At 51.4% G+C, this 23,005-nt stretch overlaps 2 protein-coding genes across 4 annotated transcripts in view; one reads left to right on the top strand and one right to left on the bottom strand.

Moving 5' to 3' along the window:
• The window catches only part of Hnrnpab (heterogeneous nuclear ribonucleoprotein A/B), a 37,401-nt gene extending 32,333 nt beyond the window's left edge, over nucleotides 1-5,068 (top strand). Inside the window, exons 2-8 of one of the 3 annotated variants that reach the window (XM_013030956.1) lie at nucleotides 34-274; nucleotides 1,008-1,176; nucleotides 1,734-1,892; nucleotides 2,033-2,164; nucleotides 3,339-3,441; nucleotides 4,054-4,206; nucleotides 4,469-5,068. In XM_013030956.1, the coding sequence (XP_012886410.1) occupies nucleotides 57-274; nucleotides 1,008-1,176; nucleotides 1,734-1,892; nucleotides 2,033-2,164; nucleotides 3,339-3,441; nucleotides 4,054-4,206; nucleotides 4,469-4,539 (1,005 nt within the window). In that variant the 5' untranslated portion in view covers nucleotides 34-56 and the 3' untranslated portion in view covers nucleotides 4,540-5,068. Of the gene's footprint in view, nucleotides 1-2; nucleotides 275-1,007; nucleotides 1,177-1,733; nucleotides 1,893-2,032; nucleotides 2,165-3,338; nucleotides 3,442-4,053; nucleotides 4,207-4,468 lie in introns of all 3 variants that reach the window. The other 2 variants (XM_013030954.1, XM_013030957.1) reach the window with 2 other exon arrangements.
• A 311-nt stretch (nucleotides 5,069-5,379) lies between these two features.
• On the bottom strand, nucleotides 5,380-21,441 carry Phykpl (5-phosphohydroxy-L-lysine phospho-lyase). Its single transcript, XM_013030953.1, has 12 exons — nucleotides 21,354-21,441; nucleotides 20,631-20,749; nucleotides 19,337-19,496; nucleotides 16,743-16,817; nucleotides 15,663-15,750; nucleotides 15,468-15,584; nucleotides 14,112-14,194; nucleotides 13,608-13,833; nucleotides 7,265-7,419; nucleotides 6,637-6,726; nucleotides 5,995-6,125; nucleotides 5,380-5,476 (listed from the first exon to the last, which is right to left on the bottom strand). The coding sequence occupies exons 1-12, from the start codon at nucleotides 21,410-21,412 to the stop codon at nucleotides 5,427-5,429; spliced, it is 1,353 nt and encodes a 450-aa protein (XP_012886407.1). The 5' UTR covers nucleotides 21,413-21,441; the 3' UTR covers nucleotides 5,380-5,426.
• Nucleotides 21,442-23,005: the final 1,564 nt, after the last annotated feature.

Below are 23,005 nucleotides of genomic sequence, written 5' to 3'. Positions count from 1 at the left end.
CTGACGCGCAGGTGGGCCCCCGCTCGTTTGCAGGAGCCGCCGCGGCCTGGTCTGCCATGTCGGAAGCAGGAGAGGAGCAGCCCATGGAGACGACGGCCGCCACCGAGAACGGACACGAGGCCGCCCCTGAAGGCGAGTCCCCGTCCTCCGGGGGGGCCGGCCCCGAAGCGGCGGCCGCGGGGTCCGGAGGTGGGGCCGCGGCGGCCCCGAGCGGCAATCAGAACGGGGCCGAGGGCGACCAGATCAACGCCAGCAAGAACGAAGAGGACGCGGGGTAGGTGCGGCCGCGGCGGGGCCCGGGCGCCGCCTTTGTTCCGGGGCCGCCTTTTGTTGGCGCCACGCGGCGGGGGGAGGGGCGGCGGCCCGGGGATCGGCTCCCGGCGCGCCGGGCGGCGGCGGCGGCGGCGGGCAGCAGAGGCGGCGGGAGCCCGTGCACCCGCCCGCCCGAGTTTGCCGGGAGTTTGCCGCTGGACTTTGGCGCCGCCCCGGAGTCCCTTCGCGTGCCGCCCGGGGACCGCGAGGCCCGGAAGAGGGGAAGGAAGCGCAGGAACCAGGGCCTTGGTCGGGGCGAGGGCTGCGCTGGGGCTGCGGGGGCGGAGTTGGCGCGCGCAGGGCTCGGGCCTTCCTCCTCCTCCTCCTGCCAGGGGGTGGGGCCACGGCTGAACCCCTTGCGTCCCGGCCCCGGGCAGCCTGGCGTTTGGTAAGGGAGGTAGCGCTGAAAAGTTGGCGTGCGTGTAAAGACACATGGGTTTCTAGTTGTGGAGCGGTCAGGGCGCAGACGCCCGACCAGGTGTGTCGTTTGCCTTCCCTCGGCCTGCGTGTGTGTGTCGCTGGGCTTTGTTAGAGGCCCAGTTCAGTTGAGATTGGAGGGGTGCAGAGAGGCTCAAGCACACGGCCGCGATTCACACCCTGCAAGCACCCAAAGGTGGGTGCAGATTTTGTCCACAGGGCCAGTCTCAGCTCTTTTTTTAAGACCTGTTGTCATGTGTCTCGCCCTACCATTGCAGAAAAATGTTCGTTGGTGGTTTGAGCTGGGATACCAGCAAAAAAGATTTAAAGGACTATTTTACTAAGTTTGGAGAAGTCGTTGACTGTACAATAAAAATGGATCCGAACACTGGACGGTCAAGAGGGTTTGGGTTTATTCTCTTCAAAGATGCTGCCAGTGTGGAGAAGGTAAGCTCTGTACTGTGTACCACAAGTCTGCTCTGCAGTGGTGGTTTAAGGGCAAGTAGAAAGGCTATGGACATTGTTTCTGAGGGGGTAATAAGAGCAGGTATATGTGCCAGAGTGGCACAGGATTGTTTACAATTGTTTACTGCACTATATTGCTCTGCCTGAGTATGCTGCTATACTTTACCTATGAGGAGAGTCTAGTATCAATGAGAATAAATGTTGAACCCCATTTTACAGGAGGAAAAAAATCTTGAAGCTTGGAGAAAATTAAGAGGCAGAGGTAGATTGTGTAGATTCCTTTACTCTTTAATCACTGCTGCTTTGTTGGAAGGACATGAGCCCTAAGCTGGTAGGCGGCACAGGCAGAGGCTTTAGGAATCAGGACTGATTTATAGGTGTTTAGGTGAAACAGCTGTGTAGGTCTGGAGAAAACTGGGTTGAGGAGTCCAAGCAGGCACATAGCTTGAAGGAGGATGAGTACATTTTGTGTACTTGAGTGCTGGAGTCGTGGGACTGAGAGAAGGTCCTCCAAGTTTATGTTGCTGTGTTTGAAACAGGTCCTAGACCAGAAGGAGCACAGGTTGGATGGCCGAGTCATTGACCCTAAGAAAGCTATGGCTATGAAGAAGGACCCTGTGAAGAAAATCTTTGTAGGGGGTCTGAATCCTGAAGCTACAGAGGAAAAAATCAGGGAATACTTTGGCGAGTTTGGAAAGGTGAGTCTCTAGAGGAGGAGCAGCTTGCTAACTGTCCTGAGGCACTTGTTTTCCTGGCTCAGGTAGCCTGACCACTCACTTTCTTTGTAGACTGTTTTGTGCGTAGGGGAGGTTTGGACTTAAAACTTTGTCTTTAACAGATTGAGGCTGTTGAACTCCCAATGGATCCCAAGTTGAACAAAAGAAGAGGTTTTGTTTTTATCACTTTCAAAGAGGAAGACCCTGTGAAAAAGGTTCTGGAGAAAAAGTTCCATACTATCAGTGGAAGCAAGGTAAGGTGTCCCAGACCTGCTGCTGGAGAGCCGGTCTTTGCAGGTACGGGTCAAGGGCTTGCTGAATTAGCCATACCCTATCTCTTGTGTGTCTGCTTCCGTGGTTGGGGCAGGACAAAGAGTTGACAGAATGGTTGGAGCATGGTCAGTAGCTTTAAATGAGGGGAGCGAGGCCAGGATGTTCAAGTTTCAGAAGATTGTAGAGTTTGCACAGTTCATCTCCTCCTGGTGAAGTTTTTCCTTCTCCAGAGTTTTCTCCCTCTTTCCTCTGTCTGTCCCTTTGGCCAGTCTGTCCCAGGCAGAACTGTGGTCCTGGCCAACTTAAATCCATGACTAATTTTGTTTTCTTTTTCCCTCATGTTATGGTCCGGTCGTGGGGCCTGAACTCTGGGCATGGGCACTGTCCCTCAGCTCTTTAGCTCAAGGCTAGTGCTCTACCACTTGAGCCACAGCACCACTTCCGGCTTTTTTCTTTTTGCTTATGTGGTGCTGAGGAATCGAACCCAGGGTCTCAGGCATGCAAAGCAAGCACTCTGCCACTGAGCCACCTTCCCAGCCCCTCCCTCATGTTATGTTGTATGCGCCTACATAGCTTGGCAGTTAGGAGCGTGAAGGTGTGGCAGGCAGGGTGAGATAGATTGCACCTGGATGGTGTTCAACAGCCTCAGTCTGTTAAACACAAAGTTTAAGTCTGAACCTCCCCTATCCAGAAAACAAAGAAAATCTGGATTAATCTTTTAAAGATAGGCCTCTAAAGCAGTGGAACTGCTGCTGGGTTTGGGAATAAGTGTATGGAATTGGCTGTATATTCCATATTTTGTATAGGATGGAAAAAGTCACGTGGGGGGGCAGGCTTGTAAATAGAGTCCAGTGTGTATCAGGACCCCTCCCCAAGTTGTGGGCAGGCAGTCACCCTGGCCCTACTCTGAGCCTCAGGTTTTATCTGTATGGTGGAGGTCATAATCTCAATAGAATATTTGAGTGGGATGAGTATCTTCTGTAATCTCAATAGAATATTTGAGTGGGATGAGTATCTTCTGTAAAAGAAAAAAAGAGTAAGCTTTTAGGTACCCAAGACACTTTATCTAGGAAGTCTTCTGACCCTCTTGCCCTGTTCCTTGCCACTGGGATTTCTGTCTCCCAGGCTTTGACTTCCTGTCCTCTTGGCTTTTAGTGTGAAATCAAGGTGGCTCAGCCCAAAGAGGTGTATCAGCAGCAGCAGTATGGCTCTGGGGGCCGTGGGAACCGAAACAGAGGGAACCGAGGCAGTGGCGGAGGTAAGTGGGATGTGGATGAAGACAGGTCCTGCGTGCTGCCTCTGGCAGGGTGGGCAGGCAGCGTGTGAAGTGGGAACAGTTTTTGGGTGGGGACTATGTGCTTGTGCTGTTGTGGCTCCTTGGAATGAAGAGCTTAGTTCTTTTCACTCCTGTGGCTTGGGGCCCCAGGGCAGAGGGAGCATCTGCATTGCACTGGCGTGAAGGGGGGGGGCATGGTGGGTTGTGCTTGGCTCTGTGGCTGTCCTCTGAGTCTTGGTACATCCGTGGGCAGAAAGGTAGAGCTGTGCCAGGCGCTTACCTCCTTCCATCCCAGGCCCCTCTGACTCCAAAGCCTGAACTGCATCTTTTTCAAGGCCAAGCTGCCAGGAAGGGTGGGGTGATTGAGTAAGCCACCTGTACTCCAAGTAAAGCTAGCACTCTGGCCTCCAGATTGGGTCTCAGGTAGGTAAAGGGCTGGGCCCAGGGCCCTCCCTCTACATCAGAACAGTAGCCCCTTGGCTTGTGCCTGAGTTGCCATAGTAACCTCGCCACCCAAAGGGCAGGATTTCCTCCATCCTAGCTCCTGCGTGTGCTAAATGGTCCATGGGCCCCTGTGCCCTGCTCCCCCCACAGGTCAGAGTCAGAGTTGGAATCAGGGCTACGGCAACTACTGGAACCAGGGCTACGGCTACCAGCAAGGCTACGCTGGTAGCTACGGGCCCAGCTATGGCGGCTACGACTACTCGCCCTATGGCTATTACGGCTACGGCCCCGGCTACGACTACAGTAAGTAGGAGAGGGATGCCCCATTAACTATCCCCTAGGGGAGGCAGGTCAGACAGTGCAGGGGCCGCTGGCAGCAGGGGCTTTGGAATCAGACAGGCCTGGCTCAGTCAGGCACTGGAGTTCCTGGATGGAGCTCTAGCTCTGGGACCAGTGAGCCCTACTGTACAGGGTTTTTTGAGGATCCTGTGAGGAAGCCTGTCAAGCACCTGGCACAGGGTAAATGCTCAGTAAGTAGTCGCTGCTACGTTGTTCTTATCCCTAGGTCAGGGTAGTACAAATTACGGGAAGAGCCAGCGACGTGGTGGCCATCAGAATAACTACAAGCCATACTGAGGCAACAGCAGGAGCGGCCAACTGACGCCCGCACACGCTTTGTTTGGATATGGAGTGAACACAATTATGTACCAAATTTAACTTGGCAAACTTTCTATGGCCTGTCCCATGTGCATCTTATTTAAAATTCCCCCCTTGGAAATCAACTCTCCTGTTTACTATTTCCAGAGCTCTAGTTGTTTTAGGCAGCGTGTGATGTCTCAGGCCAGAGCGGCATTAGGGGCTTTTATTACCAGGTTACCCAGAACCAGATTGGAGGGTCTGCTTCCTTTGGCTGCTTTGCAGCCTGGACCTGCGGACCCTGGTTGTAAAGAGTAAACTGCATTTTAGGAAACCAGTGTCACCTTTTAATTTTATATTATTTGTGTCATACATTTCCTGTAATGGAAGTGTTAATTTTACTGTACTTTTTGGTACCTTTTGGGAATCTAATGTATTGTAAGGTATTTTACACGTGTCCTGATTTTGCCACGACCTGGATATTGAAGCTATCCAAGCTTTTGAAATAAAATTTAAAAACCCTTACTAAGCCTGGGTGAGTGTGGGAAATGCTGTTGCAGACACTATGGGACAAGACACTCCGAGCTGGTCCAACAGTTGTTCCAGATCTGGTGGCACCTGATAGGCATACGTATTCTACACCTTTACTACACCAGTAACTAAAGTGTTGAAGGTGAGTGGATAGCTTTTTCTTTGTGCCAGCACTGTCTGAGCTTCTTTGCGCTAGGCTAGTGCTGTATCGCAGCGCCACTTGTGGTTTTCTTGTGGTTACTAGGTCAGCTTTTGAGATGCTAGGATTACAGGCATGAGCCGCTGGTGCCCAGTAAGTAGCTACAGATGGTGAGAAACCATAGGAGCAAGGGCACTCACCTGGAGAATGAGCTGGCTTAGGGCTGAAGCCTCAGGGTCTTACAACTTCTCACTTTCTCTTCCATATCTGAAAGACAAGACCCTGGGTCACCTTTTTTAGCCTTCACTGTCCTGGCTAAAACAGCAGTTTGCACTTTGGGACCCTATAAAAACCCCAAGGTCCTATGGCAGGTCAGCCTTCACTGTCCCAGGCAAATATGACCAAACCCCGGGGCTTTGGTTACCAATGAGGCAGTGTGGAGACGAGGAGTGCTGCTTGCTCTGCTTCCACCATGAGGGAATGACTTTGCTCGTTACCAGCGCAGTCCATAGCTATGTCTAGTTAAGTAGAAACCAGGGGCTGTCCTTCCCAGATATTAGCAATGCGGGGAGCATCTCAGTATCTGAGGGTGTTTGGAGCACCCGAGCTTCCACTTTTCTTCTAGGGAACCTTGTCTCCCAAAGACCAGGTTAGCTTTGGTCTTGAATTTTTCTACTATCCAGAGGACACCCTGGCTCCTCTGGAGCAATGCTGGGGATGCAGCTTTCTGGCCCCAGGTTGGGTTCTAGATGCTATGTACATAGCCATTCTGGCTCCAAGCTCACTTGTCAGAATGGCATCCATCTTTGTCACCACTTGAAGCGCGTTGTCCAGACTAAAGCACATGGGGGGCTTAAACTTTAGGACATTCCTCCCGGGACCGTCAGTGCTCAGCAAGATGTAGTTCTCCTTCAGTCTGTAAGGACAGAGTACCACGATCAGCCTGGTGGTGGTCAGTGCCTGGGATCTAGCTTTGTACCACCAGACCATTCAGGATCCCAGAGTTCACTGGGAGAAGGTGCTGTGGGCTGACAGGGCTATCACACCACTGAAGATGAGGAAGGCTTGGGCATTAGTACCAGACCATGCATGCATGCTTCACAATTTTAGCAGGACATCAGCTTTTCTGTGTGTAAGTCTGAGGGCAGGGAGCGAAGAATAGAGCCTTCATCTTGTGGCCACTGTCCCAAGTGTGCCTCCGGGAGAGCCACTTATGTTTCCAACTTTCTGTCTATGAAACTACACTAGGACTGCACCTGAGAGCTGGACTGTTTGGGGTTCTCAGCAGAGGGAGTTGCCCTGGGTTAGGGTTGCCACTCACTGGGCACACACACATCAGCTGCCTCAACCTCAGGCCCAAGGTGCCAGAGGCATGCTGTTCTACTCGCTGCCCCAGGCTGGGAACCCATAGTGTTTTAAGAAAATACCTGGATACCAGGTATTCAGCCTCTTCAGTTGCTGGTGTTCTTGTGGCTTCATCTCTGACCAGATCTACACCCACGAAGAGCCCAGTGCCCCTGGAGGAGAGAGGACATCTCAGGCCAATAATGGAGGGACTGCAACCCTTCTTCTCTTTCACCAAGGCCCCCCTCCTCCCCCCCATTGGAAACCACCTTGGCTTCTGCTCCCTGAAAGTGGGGTGAAATCAGTTCCTAAGGGGTCCCCAGGTGTGGGTACTGGTGGTCAGCTGGCTAAGGTTGAGTCACAACCGACTACTATGTGTAAGCTGCCAGTCTTGGACTTGAACTTGGGGCCTGAGCACTGTCCCTGGATTTTTTCTATCAAGGCCTACAGCTCCACTTCCAGCTTTTTTGGTAGTTAGAAGAGTCTCATGGACTTCGCTGTGTGGGCTGGGTTCAAACTGAACATATCTCTTGTCTCTTGAGTAGCAAGGATCACAGGACTGAGCCAGCAGAGCCTCTCAGTTCCTCTTATCTAAAGAGTGGACAGTGAGGTGGAGGGCTGGCTAGCAAGCCTGACAGTTGAAACCTCAGTAAAACAGAAAAGCAGTGGGTCCTGGCAGGTATTGGTTAGCTGCTGCCCCCAGAGCCTTACCTAATGTCCCCGATGATGGGATGCTTGGCTTTTTGCTGCCTGAGGAGCTCCATCAGGAAGCTGCCTACGCAGGAGGCATGAGCCTGGAGCTGCTGCTGCTCCACAACATCGAGGACTGCCAGGCCCACGGCGCAAGATACAGGGCTGCCACCAAACTGAGCCAGGAAATAAGGCGTGTCAGATGTTCAGCACACTGGGTCACCACACAAGGGCTGCAACAGGCACACAAATGTCCCCCAGTCTCATGAGACCATCCATCCTCCCAGGCCCTATGTGACTACCCCAGGGGTACAGCAGGGAAGTTGAAGACTAGAGAAGAGGTGGTGTCTGAGCACAAGGCAGGTCCCCTCACTTCCAACAAAAGGCCCACAACACCAGAGCTCACCCCAGAGAAATCACTGGTGGTGGTACAAATCAGCTGTTGTTAAACTCAGGGAAGATACAAGGATACAAACCACAAGCTATGTGCCTGGGTGCCACAACTGGCCTGTCAACATGGTGTTTCTAAAAGTTGGTAAGTGATACTGCCCCAACCCTGTATTTCTGACATCTGGCTACACTCAGCATGGGTGACTCCTCCCTCTGAGTTATCTGGAGTACTTTGTTTTACATATCAGAGGGTCAGTAACAAGATGGGAATTTTTTCTTCAAACTGCATTAAAAAAAACGGTGGCTCATACCTGTAATCCTAGCTACTCAGGAGGCTGAGATCTGAGGATCATGGTTCAAAGCCAGCCTGGGCAGGAAAGGCTATGAGACTCCTCTCCAATAAACCACCAGAAAACCAGAGGTGGCGCTATTGCTCAAGTGGTAGAGAGCTAGCCTTGAGCTGAAGAGCTGAGGGACAGCGCCCAGGCCCAGAGTTCAAGCAAAAACAAAACACAAAACCAAACAGGCACAAAATTTAAAGTTTAGCCAGAGGTGGCACTGTGGCTCAAGTAGTGAGAGTGCAGGCCTTGTGCACAGAGGCTCAGGGACAGCCCAGACCCCAAGTTCAAGCCCCCAGGACCAGCAAAAAATAAAATATGAAGTTTACTGTTATGGCAAATGTACAGATCTGCACAACTTCCTCCACAGTGAAGCTTCCAGATATTTTCACCCTCACTGGCCCCAGGTAGCCACCTGCTTGCTTTTTCACTGCAGCTTTGCCTTTCCTATAGAGGCCATAGAAACCCAACTGTAGAATAGGTGCCCTTTTGTAAAAACCCATCTGTAACAGGTTAGAGAAATTTATCCATACTGTAAACTCAGTTTGTCCGCTGTTGTATAATATTCCATTGTGAACATTCATCCTTTGTTTATTCATCTGTTAATGGACCCTTGAGTTTGTTTTTTTGGTTGCTGTGAATAAACCTATGAATATATACAGCCATTTGTAAACCCTATATTCTCATATCCTCAGGTAAAGTACCTTAGAAACAGGTAGAACTATTGGGTTATGTGATACATGTTTGACTTCGTAGACACAGTGTTCTAAAGTGGTGATTGTGTTATATTCCCATATTCCCACTAGTATTTGACATTCTAGCACAGGTCCCCAATTCTATTTAACATTTGAGCCCTGCCTCCCCCAGTACTGGGGATTGAACTTAGCCTCCCACTCACACAAGCATTGAGTCACATTTCTAGCCCTGTCCTTGAAATTTTCAGTCTGCCTCATTCTTCCAAGAAGCTGAAGAGTACAAGTGTGAACCACCACATCCAGCAATCTAAGTACAGGTTAAGTAACACTATGTCTCCCCCACCCTCACGGTCACCCCAGAGGACCACAGAAGCAGATGAAGAAAACTGGGGAACTCTGAGGTTTAACATAGAGTGGTGACTGGCTAGAGGTGGGTAGCAGCCCAGTGGTGTCAGGGTAAGTTACATCAGAACAATTTTGCCTTTGTGATCCAGCCCCTACACTCTTAAGCACCCAGAGTCCTGATCCTCGTGACCTTAGCTCATTTCTTGGTTCAGTGGGATCTGTCCAGCATAGACAGTGACCCATGTATAGGCTCAAGGGCAAGGCACTTGAAGCACAGAATTTAATAAGGAGAAGGCAGGCTGGGAAGGTAGCTCAGTGGAAGAGTGCTTGCCTCGCATGTATGAGATCCTGGGTTTGATTCCTCAGCACCACATAAACAGAAAAGGCCAGAAGTGGTGCTGTGGCTCAAGTGTTAAAGCTAGTCCAGGCCCAGAATTCAAGCCCAACGACCGGGGTGAGGGAGGGGGGGGGCTGGGGGGGGGAAGGGAAAGAAGACAGGTGGCTGGCTTTATTGGGAGCTGAAAGGTAGCAGTCCCACAGGTGGCCATATTGGTGATATAAGCCAGAAACAGAAAGCTAGTTGAAACAGATGGGAAAAGACAGAATAGACACACCTGAGTAACAGAGCAGGGCAGAAAACTCCCAGGCAAAGGTAAACAATATAAAATATACAATAAAAACATATATGAGCCGGGTGCTGGTGGCTCATGCCTGTAATCCTAGCTACTCAGGAGGCTGAGATCTGAGGATAACGGTTCAAAGCCAGCCCGGGCAGGAAAGTCCGTGAAACTTCTCTCCAATAAACCAGAAAACTGGAAGTGGTGCTGTAGCTCAAGTGGTAGAGCGCTAGCCTTGAGCTGAAGAGCTGAGGGACAGCGCCCAGGCCCAGAGTTCAAACCCCACGACTGACCCCAAAATAAAAACAGTTGGAAGACTGCTCTGGAAGACAGAGCAGTTGAAAATAGTTAAAGGCACAATGGCAACAGATCTGTTGGCGTTAAAAATCATAAAAGCCAGACGACGTCTTTGCCTCATGCCTGTAATCCTAGCTACTCCTTATCTCCAATTAACCACCTGGAAACTGGAAGTGGCGCTGTGGCTCAAGTGGCAGAGTGTTAACCTTGAGCTGAAAAGCTGAGGGACAGCGCCCAGGCCGAGTTCAAGCCTCATGACCAACCCACCAAATTTTTTTTCATAAAAAATGATAATACTGGCAAAAGTCATCATAACCGTTTTCAGACTTAAGGCAGTGAGACCAAGGCTGGCAGCAGACTCAAATGCCTGCCAAACTCACACCTAGGACCTGGGGTCACCATTTCACCTGCTGTGTGTGCTCTCTGGGTCTGCCCAGTATTTATGGCAGGCATTTGGTTACTTGCCGAAGTGGTGAATGGATAAACGGTGAGGAACAAGGCATCTTCCAGGAGCTCTGTTCTGTTCCTAACCTATAGGGCCACTCATAGGTGTGGAAGCTCACTGTGCCATTGCTTGTGAACTAAGAGGAGATGCCTGACAAGCCCTTTGCTCTTGCCAGTGGCTGCCTTGACAAGCATAGGCTGAGGTGGGATCAGAAACGGGCAGGATGTGACTGGTTGTAGGTCTTTTGTAGGTCTTTTAAGAGTTGTCACACTTGCTGGATAGCTGCTAACCTAAGCTGGCAGAGATTGGCCAGTGGTGAGAGCTGAGGGCTTTTCAGGTTCTCTTCACCAAGTGAGGCTATTGTGGGCAGTCAGTTGTCTGCAACCTAGAAGAGAACCTTAACCAGAACCCAGCCATTTCTACTTCCAACCTCCAGAATTAGGAGAAATAAATTGGAGTGTTTTTTGGGCTGCCTTGTATTTGGTTATTATAATGACCCAAACTAACACATAGATTGAAGCAGCAACCAAATATCTTCCCACAAAACACAAGGCTCAGAGGGCTCTGCATTTGAGCTTCAGCCACAGATGGGCTGGGGTATGGCTGAAGAGACAGAATGCTTAGCTTGCAGGCATGAGGCCCTGACTTCAAATCTTAGTACCACCAAAAGAATAGATCATCTCAATTTTATATAAAAAGAAAGGTGGGAATATTTCCCAACTCCATTTATAAAGGCAGTAGGACCCAGATATCAAAACTCAAATTACACTGGTGGTGGTAGTAGCTCACCCCTGTAATCCTAGTGACTCAGGAGGCTGAGATCTGAGGATTGAAATTTCAAGCCAGCCCAGGCAGAAGAGTCTGAGACTCTTACCTAGCAAAAATTAACTAGCTGGGACTGGGAAGGTGGCTCAGTGGTAGAGCGCTTGCCTTGCATGCATGAGGCCCTGGGTTCCATTCCTCAGTACCACATAAGCAAAAAGAAAAAAGCCGGAAGTAGCGCTGTGGCTCAAGTGGTAGAGTGCTAGCTTTGAGTTGAAGAGCTGAGGGACAGCACCCAGGCCCAGAGTTCAGGCCCCATGACTGGACCCCCCCCAGAAGCCCCCCAAAAACAAAAATTAACTAGCAAAAAGCTGGAAATGGCTCAAGTGGTAGAGTGCCAAACCTTGAATAAAAAAACTAAGGAGCGGTGGCCAGGCCCTGATTCAAGCCCAAGTCCTGGTGCACACAGAAATTATATATAACAAAAACACCCTTAAGTTACAAGAAAAATTCTAGCTACATTTTCCTTCTGAAAACAGGTGCCAAGTACACAAGTAAAATATAAGCAGAGTACTGTGTAAAATGACAATAACTCACTCAGATTTGTCCTGGGTATGCAAAGACTGGTTTGATCCAAGCACTGTGGAAGAGGGTGGGCAAGAATCCCATAAACTCCTTGTTAACAGATTAGAAGAGCAAAAATTCAATACATAAAAAGAATGAAGAAAAAGCCAGAAGTGGCGCTGTGGCTCAAGTGGTAGAGCGCTAGCCTTGAGTTGAAGAGCTGAGGGACAGCGCCCATGCCCCACGACTGGACCCCCCCCCCAAAAAAAAAAGAGTGAAGTAATATTGAATTCCTTTTCATAGTTAAAATTATTTAGTAGCAGGAAATTCATAGAGATCTAGAAGATCTCAGTTTGAACCCAGACAAGGCAGAAAAGGCTGTTAAGACTTCATCTCAAAAATAATCAGCAAGGCCAGGTGCTGGGGGCTCATGCCTAGAATTTCTAGCTACAACTCAGGAGACTGAGCTCTGAGGATCCCAGTTCAGAATCAGCTCAGGCAGGAAAGTCCACGAGACTCATCTCCAATTCACCACCAAAAAACAAGAAGTGGAGCTATATGGCATAAGTGGTAGAGTGAAAAAGCTCAGTGCCCAGGCCCTGAGTTCAAGCCCTAGTACTGGCATCAAAAATAAATACCACAAAATAGCAAAAAGCCAAGCTGGAGGCATGGCTCAAACAGTAGACTACTGCTTAACAAGGAAGCCAAGCAAGTGCAAGGTCTTGAGGTCAGACCTCAGTACTGGAAATGATAGTCAATAGAACGTTTATTTTGTGGCGGTAGGTCGAACACAGAACTTTGTGCATACCAAGCACATGCTCTGCCACTGAACTATACCCCCAGCCACAAACGTTGCACTAAATGGACAAACAAACAAGCCCAGTGTTCTACTTGTGTTCAGCTACTATAGGAAGTCTCACCCAGTGTAAGGAGACAGCTCCTACTATTTGGAGGTAAGCTTTTACCTAATCTGACTGTGATGGTTTTAAACCTGCAAATCTCAGTACTTGGAGGATCACAAGTTAGAGGCCAGCTTGGGCTAGATAGTGAGACCTCATATCAAAAGCACCAGAACAGGGGCTGGGAAGGTGGCTCAATGGTAGAGTGCTTGCCTTGCAAGCACGTGGCCCTGGGTTCGATTCCTTAGCACCACATAAGCAGAAAAAGCCAGAAGTAGCACTGTGGCTCAAGTGGTAGAGTGCTAGCCTTGAGTTGAACAGCTGAGGGACAGCGCCCAGGCCCAGAGTTCAGGCAGGCCCCACAACTTGGGGAATGGGGTGGGGGCGGGGAAGAAACATCTTAAATTGAGGCTACATACCCACCATGTATCCTAGCAATTCTCTAAGGGTCAGTTCCTAACCTTTTTACTCTGAAGGAAAACCTTGCATATACAGATCAGACTCAGAAAAACTTGTCAGCAGCAAATCAGAAAAACACTGAACCACTTCAAGGCATTCAACAGAAATGGAGTGCACACTGTGAGGTAGTCAAATCTCTCTGTGGATGATCCTTAGGAACATCATGTTAGCTGAATCCCCCACAAAATCTCCAGAGTACATGTAGAAGAAACAATGGGGAGGGAACTGATTGGAGTACGTTACTTATGTGCGTGGAACTGGCGCAATGAAACCCTGTACCTGCCATTGGGCCTGGCACATCATAGTTTCTTGCTGGAGGGAGAGGGGCTCTGCATTCTCGAAGTATTTTATAAGACACAATCTCTTAGCGGCATCTTTTGGCTGACAATCATTTTTAAGAATGTTTTGCAACAGTAAAAGAGAAACTGACCTGGTTGTGGCTTTCCTTTGCTGGGCACCGAGCTGGCCCATGGCCTTCATTGACTTAGGAGCAGCTGATCACAGGTGCCTAAGCAGAGCCACAGCCCTCTCTTGCCCTGGAGCCACTACTTACCGTGTTGAAGTATTCCACGCCGGTGGCTTCAAATGCCCTCGCCACAGCTTGGGTGGTGGCCACACATGCAAGTGGGTGGCCATTGCCAATGGACTTGCCCATGGTGACAATGTCAGGGACAAAGTCTTCCCCCTGCAGCTGGAAGGCCCAGAAGTGCTTGCCCACTCGGCCAAAGCCAACCTGGATCTCGTCTGCCACAAAGACCCCTCCGGCTCTGCGGATGTGCCTGTGGTGGAGATCAGGGAACTGTGGCTAGAGGGGTTATACCAGGGGACGGGAAATTCTGGGGCTCTGAATCTTTGCCCTGCCAGCTGTTATACTGGGGGTGGGAGTGGGGTGGAGGAGGAAAGACAAATGGGTGATCTTTTTGGAGACATTATTTTAAAGGCTTTGTTTCAAAGAGTCCTGGCAAGCAGACCAGACTGTGGTTGGAATTTGGAACAGAGTTTGGGAAACCCAATTACAGCCTGTCCTCCCTGGGGCAGACCCAGGCCACCAACTCACTCTGCCACTCGGGGGAAGTAGCCAGCAGGAGGGATGATCTGCCCACCAACACTGGGCAGAGACTCAGCGAAGAAGGCTGCAATCTGGGGACAAACCAGAGTCAGGAGTGCCACCAGGAGCTCATGGGTTCTGCCTGTGCCCACGGCTACCTAAGCAGAGGCCCCTCCTTTGGGCCCCCCACCAGGCCTGAGGGATTGGGACCCTTACCTTCTGGTCACCCACATCCCTTTGAACTTGGCACGCCCCTCCCCTCCAGGCCTGTTCCTTTCCCCAACTCTCCTTGGTGACACGTCTGTCACCCTTCTTGCCAGGGACAGAAACATCCAGATCCTCAACCTATCCCATCCCTCATCTGCTCAGCCAAGCACACAGCCTGGCTCCCATCGGTGACATCTCTCAACCTATAGCTTCTTCTCCACCTGGCTGCAGACCTGCCTGTCTCTGCTGTGGCCTTCAGCAGATGCCATTCAACCTCACACCGCTGTCCCTCTCTTAACCTCATCCCCAAGTCTCTGGCCCTCTTGCTGGGTGGAGCAGTGATTGCCTGGCTGTGTTCTGCCCTGGATCTGCTCCTGAGCCTATGTAGGGGCCACAGGATAGGCTGGGGGGTTGGGGAAATGTTGCCCTGCCTTGGCCCGGCAGGGCGCCATTCTTCACTGGTCCCACAGATGTGGCTAGTGAGCATCTGAACCTACAGGCCAGGCTTCCTTGGTTTGGTTCTTCTAACCTGGCCTGCCAGCCTCCCGTGCCTTTCTTTGACATATCTAGCCTGCCACTCCTGTAGCAAGGTCTCCAGAAAGCACCCACCCTAGGTACAACAGCCCCCTCTACTGTCAGGGTGGTGGGCACTGCTCTCCTCTGCCTGTCCATAGTCCACCTTAGCCAGGCAGCACACTGATCTCTGCATTCCTGCTCTTGGGCTGCCTCATTCACCCCTGCCCTGCACACTGCTTGGAGGGCCAGGTCTGCTTGCACTCCCACCCCAAGCCCCTGCACTCAGGTCTTACCTGCTTCCTGGGCTGCTCAGCCTGGCCCTGCACTCAGTCTGCCCATCCTCCCCTGTGCCCACCCTGCCTACACTAACTCTACTCACTACTGGGGTCAGCTGGCCACCTCCTCCAAGGTCCCTGCCTCACCAAGCCTGGTGCTATTTGGAGCCCTTAACAGCTGATACCTAGCTGCACCTCCATCCATGCTCTCCCCAGTGTACTCAAAACTGCTAGGCACCTAAGCAGCCTCCCTTCCCCACTAGATGCCCAAAGGACAAGGCCTCGTCCTGTGGTCTTCCTCTGGGTTCCCAGCATCTGTCACCATACAGTGCCATTCACTGGTGTGGCCAGATATGGGTGTGGTTACCTCCCGACCCTTCTCCTGAGCACGGGTGATCACACGCTTCACCTCGGTGGCATAGGCCTCTGCTGGGTTGGGGTGGTCCTCTCGGTAGGGGCCTCGGTAGGTGTCTGGGAGAGGTGCCTAAGAGAATGACACCACCATGTCATCCCTGCATGGGAGCCGGCACCAACCTGCGTTGCTTCTGTGGGCAGTACGTACCACATGGACCCACTCCTTCTGGCCATCCAGGTCTCGGAACTTGTAGGGGCTGATGTCAATCAGGGAGCTCAAGTGACCGTGATAAGCACTGTGGAGAGGAAGGCAAAGCTCAGGGCCACTGGGCATGTACTTCTGGTCATGGTCCTGAGCACTGTGTACCCACCTCTGAAGACAACACAGGCCCTGAGTCAGCCGTTGGGCTATGTGAGGCTTTGGGCCTGGAATATTAGAAGATTTCTTGCAAGATGGCCCACTGACGGAGCTGGGATGTTGGCTCAGTAGTAGAGGGCTTGCTTCGCATGCATGAGGCCCTGGGTTCCATTCCTCAGCACCACATATGCAGTACAAAGCCAGAAGTGGCGCTGTGGCTCAAGTGGTAGAGAGCTAGCCTTGAGCTGAGAGACAGCTCCCAGACCCAGAGTCTAGGCCCCACAACTGACCAAAAAAAAAAGATGGCCCACTGAACTGGGTGCTGGTGGCTCATGCCTGACCCTAGGTACTCAGGAGGCTGAGATCTGAGGATCATGGTTCAAAGCCAGCCTGGGCAGGAAAGTATGAGATTTTTATCTCCAATTAACAACCAGAAAAAGCGAAAGTGGTGCTGTGGTTCAAAGCGGTAGAGCACTAGCCTTTAGTGAAAAAGCTCAGGGACAGCACCCAGGTCCTGAGTTCAATCCCCACAACTGGGGATGGGGGGGAGGAGGGATGAAGATGGCCCATTGGCCTCATCTAATCATCCTGCTGAGTTGACTGCCTCAGGAGGCAGTAGGCCTCCTTCAGGGGGTATAATGAATCTCCAAGGTACTAGTATGCTCTAAATCTGGCCCAGGGCCTTTGCACGTAATATAGTTGACACCTGGGAGCAGCATCTGTCATTACACAGTGCTCCCTGCCCAGAACAGTGGCTGAAGAGAGCCTCTGAGATGGTGTCTGGGGCCAGGTCCTATGTGTCATGCTGTTCCCAGTGGCTCATGGTGCTCCTCTTCCTGGCCTAAGGCACCTAAGGCCAGAGCCTCTGGGATTGCCAGCAAGTCTGCGGGCCCACGCTCCAGGCAATGCAGAGCTGGGAGCTGTACTTACTGGTCTAACACCACCACATCCTGGTGTCCTGTGTACTGGCGGGCCAGTCGCAAGGCCAGGTCATTGGCTTCTGACCTACAACAGAAAAGGTGATTAGGAAATGCCACCCAGGGGGCTTTGCCAGGCTTGAGGAGCCTCTGTACCAGCAAGAAGGTTCTCAGGATAGCCTCTGCTTGTTCATTGGGAAAACATCATATCCCACCCCAAACTTATACTCTATTGAGTCATGAAAGACCAAACAGTGTTTATCTTTCTATGTGACCAGGGGATTTGGACAAAAGCTGAGATGTGAACTCTGGGCTTGAACTCTGGGTCTAGGCTCTGTCCAGCAGCTCTTCAGCTCAAGGTGAGTGCTCTACCACTTGAGCTACAGCACCACTTCTGGTTTTCTGGTGGTTTATTGGAGATAGGAGTCTCACAGTCTTTCCAGGCTGGCTTTGAACCATGATCCTCAGATCTCAGCCTCCTGAGTAGCTAGTATTATAGGTGTGAGCCACCGGCACCCGGCTGAGATTTTTTTTTTTTTAAGCCAAGTTCTCACTATGTAGTAGAGATGGCCCTGAACTTGAGTTTCTTCCAGTCTCAGCAGAAGGTGACTATGTATAGACATGCCAAACTGGAGCTGTTTGTCACATGTCAAATGGGCAGTCAGGACCTAGTCTTGAGGATCTGAAAATTATCCAGAAGCTGGGCGCTGGTGGTTCACGCCTGCAATCCTAGCTACTCAGGAGGCTGAGATCTGAGGATCATGGTTCAAAGACTGTAAGACTCTTGTCTCCAATAAACCACCAGAAAACCGGAAATGGCGCTCTAGCTCAAGCGGTAGAGCGCTCGCCTTGAGCTGAAGAGCTGAGGGACAGCGCCCAAGCCCAGAGTTCAAGCCCCACGGCCGACAAAAAAATAAAATAATCTAGTTTCCAGTACATAGATGATAATTCCAAGGCAATGGATAAGCTCCCAAAGGGAAAGGCTTAGAGAAAAATGGCCTGGCACCAGTCCAGCAGACAGAAGAGTGGCTAAAGCTTGAAGTGAGAGCAGGTATCCTGGAAGCAAAGCATATCAGAAAGAATGGCAGGCCTGCCACACGTGCTGACAGGTGAAGGAGCAATGGGGCCACTGGATTTGGTCACCTTTATATAAAGCCACCAGTGGCAGGATGCCAGTGGCTCAGGCTCCTCTGGAAGCTGAGATCTGGAGGATAACAGTTTGAAGATAGCCCAGGCAGAAAAGTCTGATAGATTTCATCTCTGGGAGTCACCAGACAGGACAGCTGGTACACAGGCTTAGTGCTACAAAGCCAGGCTAGAGTCATGGCTCAAGCAGTTGAATGCCAGCCATGCAAGCAAGCCAAGTGAACTCAAGGCCCCCGAGTTCACACCCCAGTACAGGGGACAGGAGTGTTAGTGGGGAGGGAAGTCACTGGAATCACAGATCAAGCCTGTGGAGAGAGCCAATAGGAATGACCCTATCTCCTCTGGTGGGGGAGCACTGACGCCACAGCACAGCTTTCTGCTCTTCCCAGGAGCTTCCAGTTCAGGCACCGGATCTCTCTTAGCCAGCACCTTTCCAAGAACTGATGCTTCCTTAACAGTAAAAGATAGCATTCAAGGAACTGCTAAACTGCTAGATGCATTAGATAATGGCATGGTTGACCAGGATCCTTAGCATAATTCACATGCCACTATCATTTCCTGGAATGTTTAATAAAGCTGTCTGGGTCCCTCTCCAGTGTCAGCTCACATTCTTTCCTCCTCTGGCTCCTCCAATGTGCAGAAACACCTTGCCTTTGTAGCACTGTGCCTGGCACAGGCTTCTGTGTGATGGCCCACGTTGAGCAGCACTCCTCCAATGGAGCAGAAGCGCCCTTCTTTCCCCTACTTCCTTCCTAGTAACTAAGCCTCAGTTCCACATCCTCCTTTCCATCTCCCAGGACAGATCAGGTCCTCTGCTGCTTCAGGCCTCTTTATATATATAATCTTCTCCAGAAAATTACCACTCTTGGTAATATTATACTTCTTTGTGGAATCACTTGATGTTTCTGTGTCTTAATGAGCAACCTGAGAGTAGTAACTTCAGGCTGTATCCAGAAGGCAGAATTAAAGGAATACACCACCTCATGAAACCTTTACAATGATCCTGCAAGAGAGGCAATGGTGGTGGGTTTTTTGGGGGGTAGGGGGAAGTCGGTTGTGGGGCTTGAACTCTGGGCCTGGGCACTGTCCTTCAGCTCTTCAGCTCAAGGCTAGCGCTCTACCATGGTGAGCCACAGCACCACTTCCAATTTTCTGGTGGTTAATTGGAGATAAGAGTCTCATGTACTTTCTTGCCCAGGCTGGCTTTGAATCATGATCTTCATGTCGCAGCCTCCTGAGTAGCTAAGATTATAGGCGTGAGCCTCCAGCACCCGGCTGGCATTGGTGTTCTTCAATAACAGAAGGAAACTAGATTTGACTGAAAAAGCATCAGCATATGCAGCATATATGCAAGCCTCTGCCCCAAGCCTGCGCTTGTTTGGTTTTCCTGTGCTGTGCCCATGTGGGTGACCTTCTTCTCCAGGCCCCACTCTCGTTAGGGGCTGGTAGCAGTCCACTTACCCAGAATTCAGGAAATAAAACACACAGAGCTTCTCCGGCAGCGTCTCCGACAGCCTCTGCGCAAAATCCACGATGTTGTCATGCAGGAAGCGGCTGTTGGTGTTGAGCACCTGGTTCTGGTCATGTGCGGCTTGAACCACAACAGGGTGGCAGTGCCCGACTGCAAAAGGGCCACATGGCCAACTCCACTTAGCCAGTCCCAGCAGGCCTCCCTCAGCCCCAACAGGCAAACCCCACTAGGGGAAGATGCAATTCAGAAGGGAGAGGTGGAAAGAGAAGAGTTGAAGACAGAGGGAGGGGAGAACAATGGTTCTGGAAAGAAAAGATCTAGAAAGTTCCTGAGATTCCAGAGGAACAAAAAGATTCTCTGGGCTTGAGGTAACCACCTTTTTTTTTTTTGGTAGTTAATTGGAGATAAGACTTTCCTGCCCAGGCTGGCTTTGAACTACAATCCTCAGAATCTCAGACTCTTAGGTAGCTTGGATTATAGGTGTGAGAAACCAAGCCCTGGCTTTTATCCTTCACTTTAACCACTTCTCTGGCGGAAATCCTATCTAGAATAATCTATGCCTTTAAGGAACCTTCTGGAGCACTTCTGCTTGACCAAGGCAGGGCTAGGGATAACCATCAGTGGGTTCGATTTCACCATTCAGTAGGGGTTGGAGGTAATCCTGATTATCAAGAAACCAAGGATAATGGTAACTGACAATGTGTGTGGAGAACTCACCAAATGCCAGACACATTCAAACTGTTACACTAATTAACACATTTAATTCTTTGCACCTGAAGGTGGGCAGTTAGGCACACGCTGTTTATGAGCAAATGAGCAAACAGGTGTAGAGAATTAAGTAGCTGTTTCCAGATCAGTCAGTGGTGGGCAGGGATGGGAAGCCAGGGAGGTTAACCCTAGAGCCTTGGCTTTTAACCTCCCCTTTAATCACCTCCAATGTGCCCGCTAAATAGCATCTCCCTTTCAACTCTGGCAGTTGCAAAGGACTGAATTCTCATGTCAACTTCCTTCATCACTTGAAATAGTCAATAGAGCTGATGGTCTGCCAGGGGCCAGGGCATGTTGGTGCTCCAGTGACCCCAAAGGAATGGGATCCACACATCTAGGTCTGCCTCTTGCCTGGTTTAGCACAGCTATGGCTTGGAGACTTCAGATTAGGCCTCTGCCCATGGATAACGGCTCTGTTCAACACCATACTTCTCTACCACCACCTTGGGGGCCAGATCGACAGATGAGGCCTCCTCTGTCTGAGGCATATCTGCCAGCCCGAGGAACGACACTGACCGTGAGCCACATTGTTGATGCAATCGATGTATTCTGCCCCTTGTTCGTCATACAAGTACTGTCCTTGGCCTCGGACGATCTTAACAGGATCCTCAGGGAAAAAGAGTCTGCAGGAAGAGCTGTGGAGACAAGCAAGGAGCTGTCAGCCATATGTGAAGCCTCCCTACTCCCCCCCACCCCCCACTGCTCCCCAAGCGTGGCATCCACCCACCACTTCACTAGAAAGGACAAAAGTTTGAGGGTACAAGCCTCCCCACGCCACAGGAAAAGCCCTCAATAACGCTGGCCAGCAGCCCAGGGGCCCAGCCGCGGCCCACCGGCCCGCGGGGAAGCCAGCCCCAAGCTCCCCCGGACAACCCCGTCTCAGGCCCAGGGCCCGGCTTACGTGCGGCCCTCCTCGGGGCCTAGGCCCCCCCCCCTCCAGCCCCCCACTCCCTTCGTCTGAACTTTCCACCCTCCAGCCGGGCCCTGGTCATGCAGAAGGGCCGCCACTGGGCGCGGTCGGGGGGCAAAGGTCATTCCTTCAGAAAAAGGGGGTGCAGAGGCCGCGGAGGGGAGGGAGGGGGGCCGCAGTCGGGATCGAGCGCCCCGGGCGCACCCGGCCTGGGCCCAGGCGGGACTGGGACGTCTCGGGCTCCTCCGCGCGCGCGCGTGTGTGTTCGTGCGTGCGTGGCTGCGTGTGTGCGCGTGCACCTCCCGCGCCACCCCCGCCGCGGTTGGTACCTGAGGAGTCGCCGTCGCAGTGACAGAGTATCGGTCTTGGCGCGCCGATCCGCGGCCATGGCGCCGCCCGGGCTGTCAGTCAGAGCCGAAGAAGATCCCAGACCCCGCCGCGCGCGCGCGCGCGCCTGGATCTTATCCCCGCCCACGCCCTGGCAGGCTCCGCCCACGCCACGCCTGGCCACGCCCACCCCGCTGCTTTGGCCACGCCCACCCGCGGCTTTGGCCCGCGCTGGAGATGCGCCTTAACCCTGGGGCCTGCAGCCCTGGGCGGATCCCTGCTCCTCTGGGGTTCTTCTGCCACCCGTGGGGTGTGGAGAGCCGGGTTGGAGCCCCACCCCTTACCGATCATCCCCTTGCCCTGGCCTCAGAAACATCTGGGGCCTCTTTCCTCCAATGTCTGCGGCTCTCTCTAACGGGGAGGGGTCTCCACCTCCCTCACCTGGGCCTAGAAGTTACCCAGAAGCTTTCGTGGCTCTGCATCATGATCACCTGCAGGCACTTTACCAACCCCAAGCCTTTTCGCTGAGAGTTACAAGGACTGTTCTGGGCTGAGGTGGAACCTAGGGGAATGGTAAACACCTAGAGATAAGAGCCTAAATTGCCCCTCCAGGCAGGCAACAACAGCACTGACTTTCTGGTCAGACTAGGCCTCACGGGGACATTTCTGAGATTAGGAGCAGCTGAACCACCCCTCTGACTCGGACTAATAGTTTCAGAGAAGTTCTTCCATTTTTGGTGGGCTGGTACTGGGGCTTGAGCTCAAGGTGTAGGTGCTGTCCCTGAAGTTTGAGGTTCAAGGCTGGATCACAGCTCCATTTCCAGCAGGCTTTTGGCGGGTTGATTGGAAGGAAGACTCACCTGGACTTATTCTTGAGTAGCTTCCTGAGTAGTGAAGAGTTATGTGAGCCATCATCAGTGTCCTGGCTTTCAGCAATTATTAAAGAATATTCTTTGTGTCTTATACTTTTTATTTATTTTTTTATTGTGGTAAGATATGTTACAAAATTTACCATTTTAACATTTTTGAGGGTACAATTCTGTAGCATTAAGTACATTCTCACATCACCATCATTCATCCAAAGGACTTCCACATGGCTTCCCAAACCCAGGAAAGTGTTGTGTTTGGAACTGTCATGCCCAATGGAACTTGACTCTCATTACTAAATTAACCAAGAAAGGCTAATTGCTTGTGGCCTATACTCCTTTTCTGAGGTCCAACCCCCAGCTTCATGTATGTATGAGTGGGATTCCAGTCAGTGTTTTCAGTATATTGGCCCGTCCACCTTGGTGGTGAGACACAGACCACAGAGCTGGCCTGGGTCAGCTCAGAGCACTCAAATATTACTTCCTGTTGAGGATAAGCAATGGGAAGGGTGTAGCCAGGCCCAGCTCTCATCTCCACCGCTCCTAGGATGTCCAGGATTAAGAGGAGATACAGATAGAAGTCAGACCAGGTAGGGTCATATCCTGGGTCCAGATTATCTATAGCTTCACCTTGTTGCTGCTCAGATAAAACCACCCCAAAACTCCTTTTGGTCTCTGGTCTCCGGCTAAGTAAACCTCTGTTATCTCATATCTGGCCTTCAAGGTGACATTAGTGGCCAAGAAGGCACAGAATGAGTGTAAATGGCTGAGTGAGACTTGAACCTCGG

Source organism: Dipodomys ordii, unplaced genomic scaffold (assembly GCF_000151885.1).
Source record: "Dipodomys ordii isolate 6190 unplaced genomic scaffold, Dord_2.0 Scaffold135, whole genome shotgun sequence".
Taxonomy (NCBI): Eukaryota; Metazoa; Chordata; class Mammalia; order Rodentia; family Heteromyidae; genus Dipodomys; species Dipodomys ordii.
The sequence above is the reverse complement of the archived record's forward strand: the minus strand, read 5'-3'. Positions and strand labels throughout refer to the sequence as shown.

What these genes read in the sequence shown, in the direction of transcription:
- Phykpl (XM_013030953.1), bottom strand. Translation starts at nt 21,412, where the DNA reads ATGGCCGCGGATCGGCGCGCCAAGACCGATACTCTGTCACTGCGACGG. An exon ending in GATGTGGTGGTGTTAGACCA is followed by an intron (nt 15,751 to 16,742) that starts GTAAGTACAGCT and finishes TCCTCTCCACAG; the next exon opens with TGCTTATCACGGTCACTTGA. An exon ending in GCTGAATACCTGGTATCCAG is followed by an intron (nt 6,126 to 6,636) that starts GTATTTTCTTAA and finishes CTGTCCTTACAG; the next exon opens with ACTGAAGGAGAACTACATCT.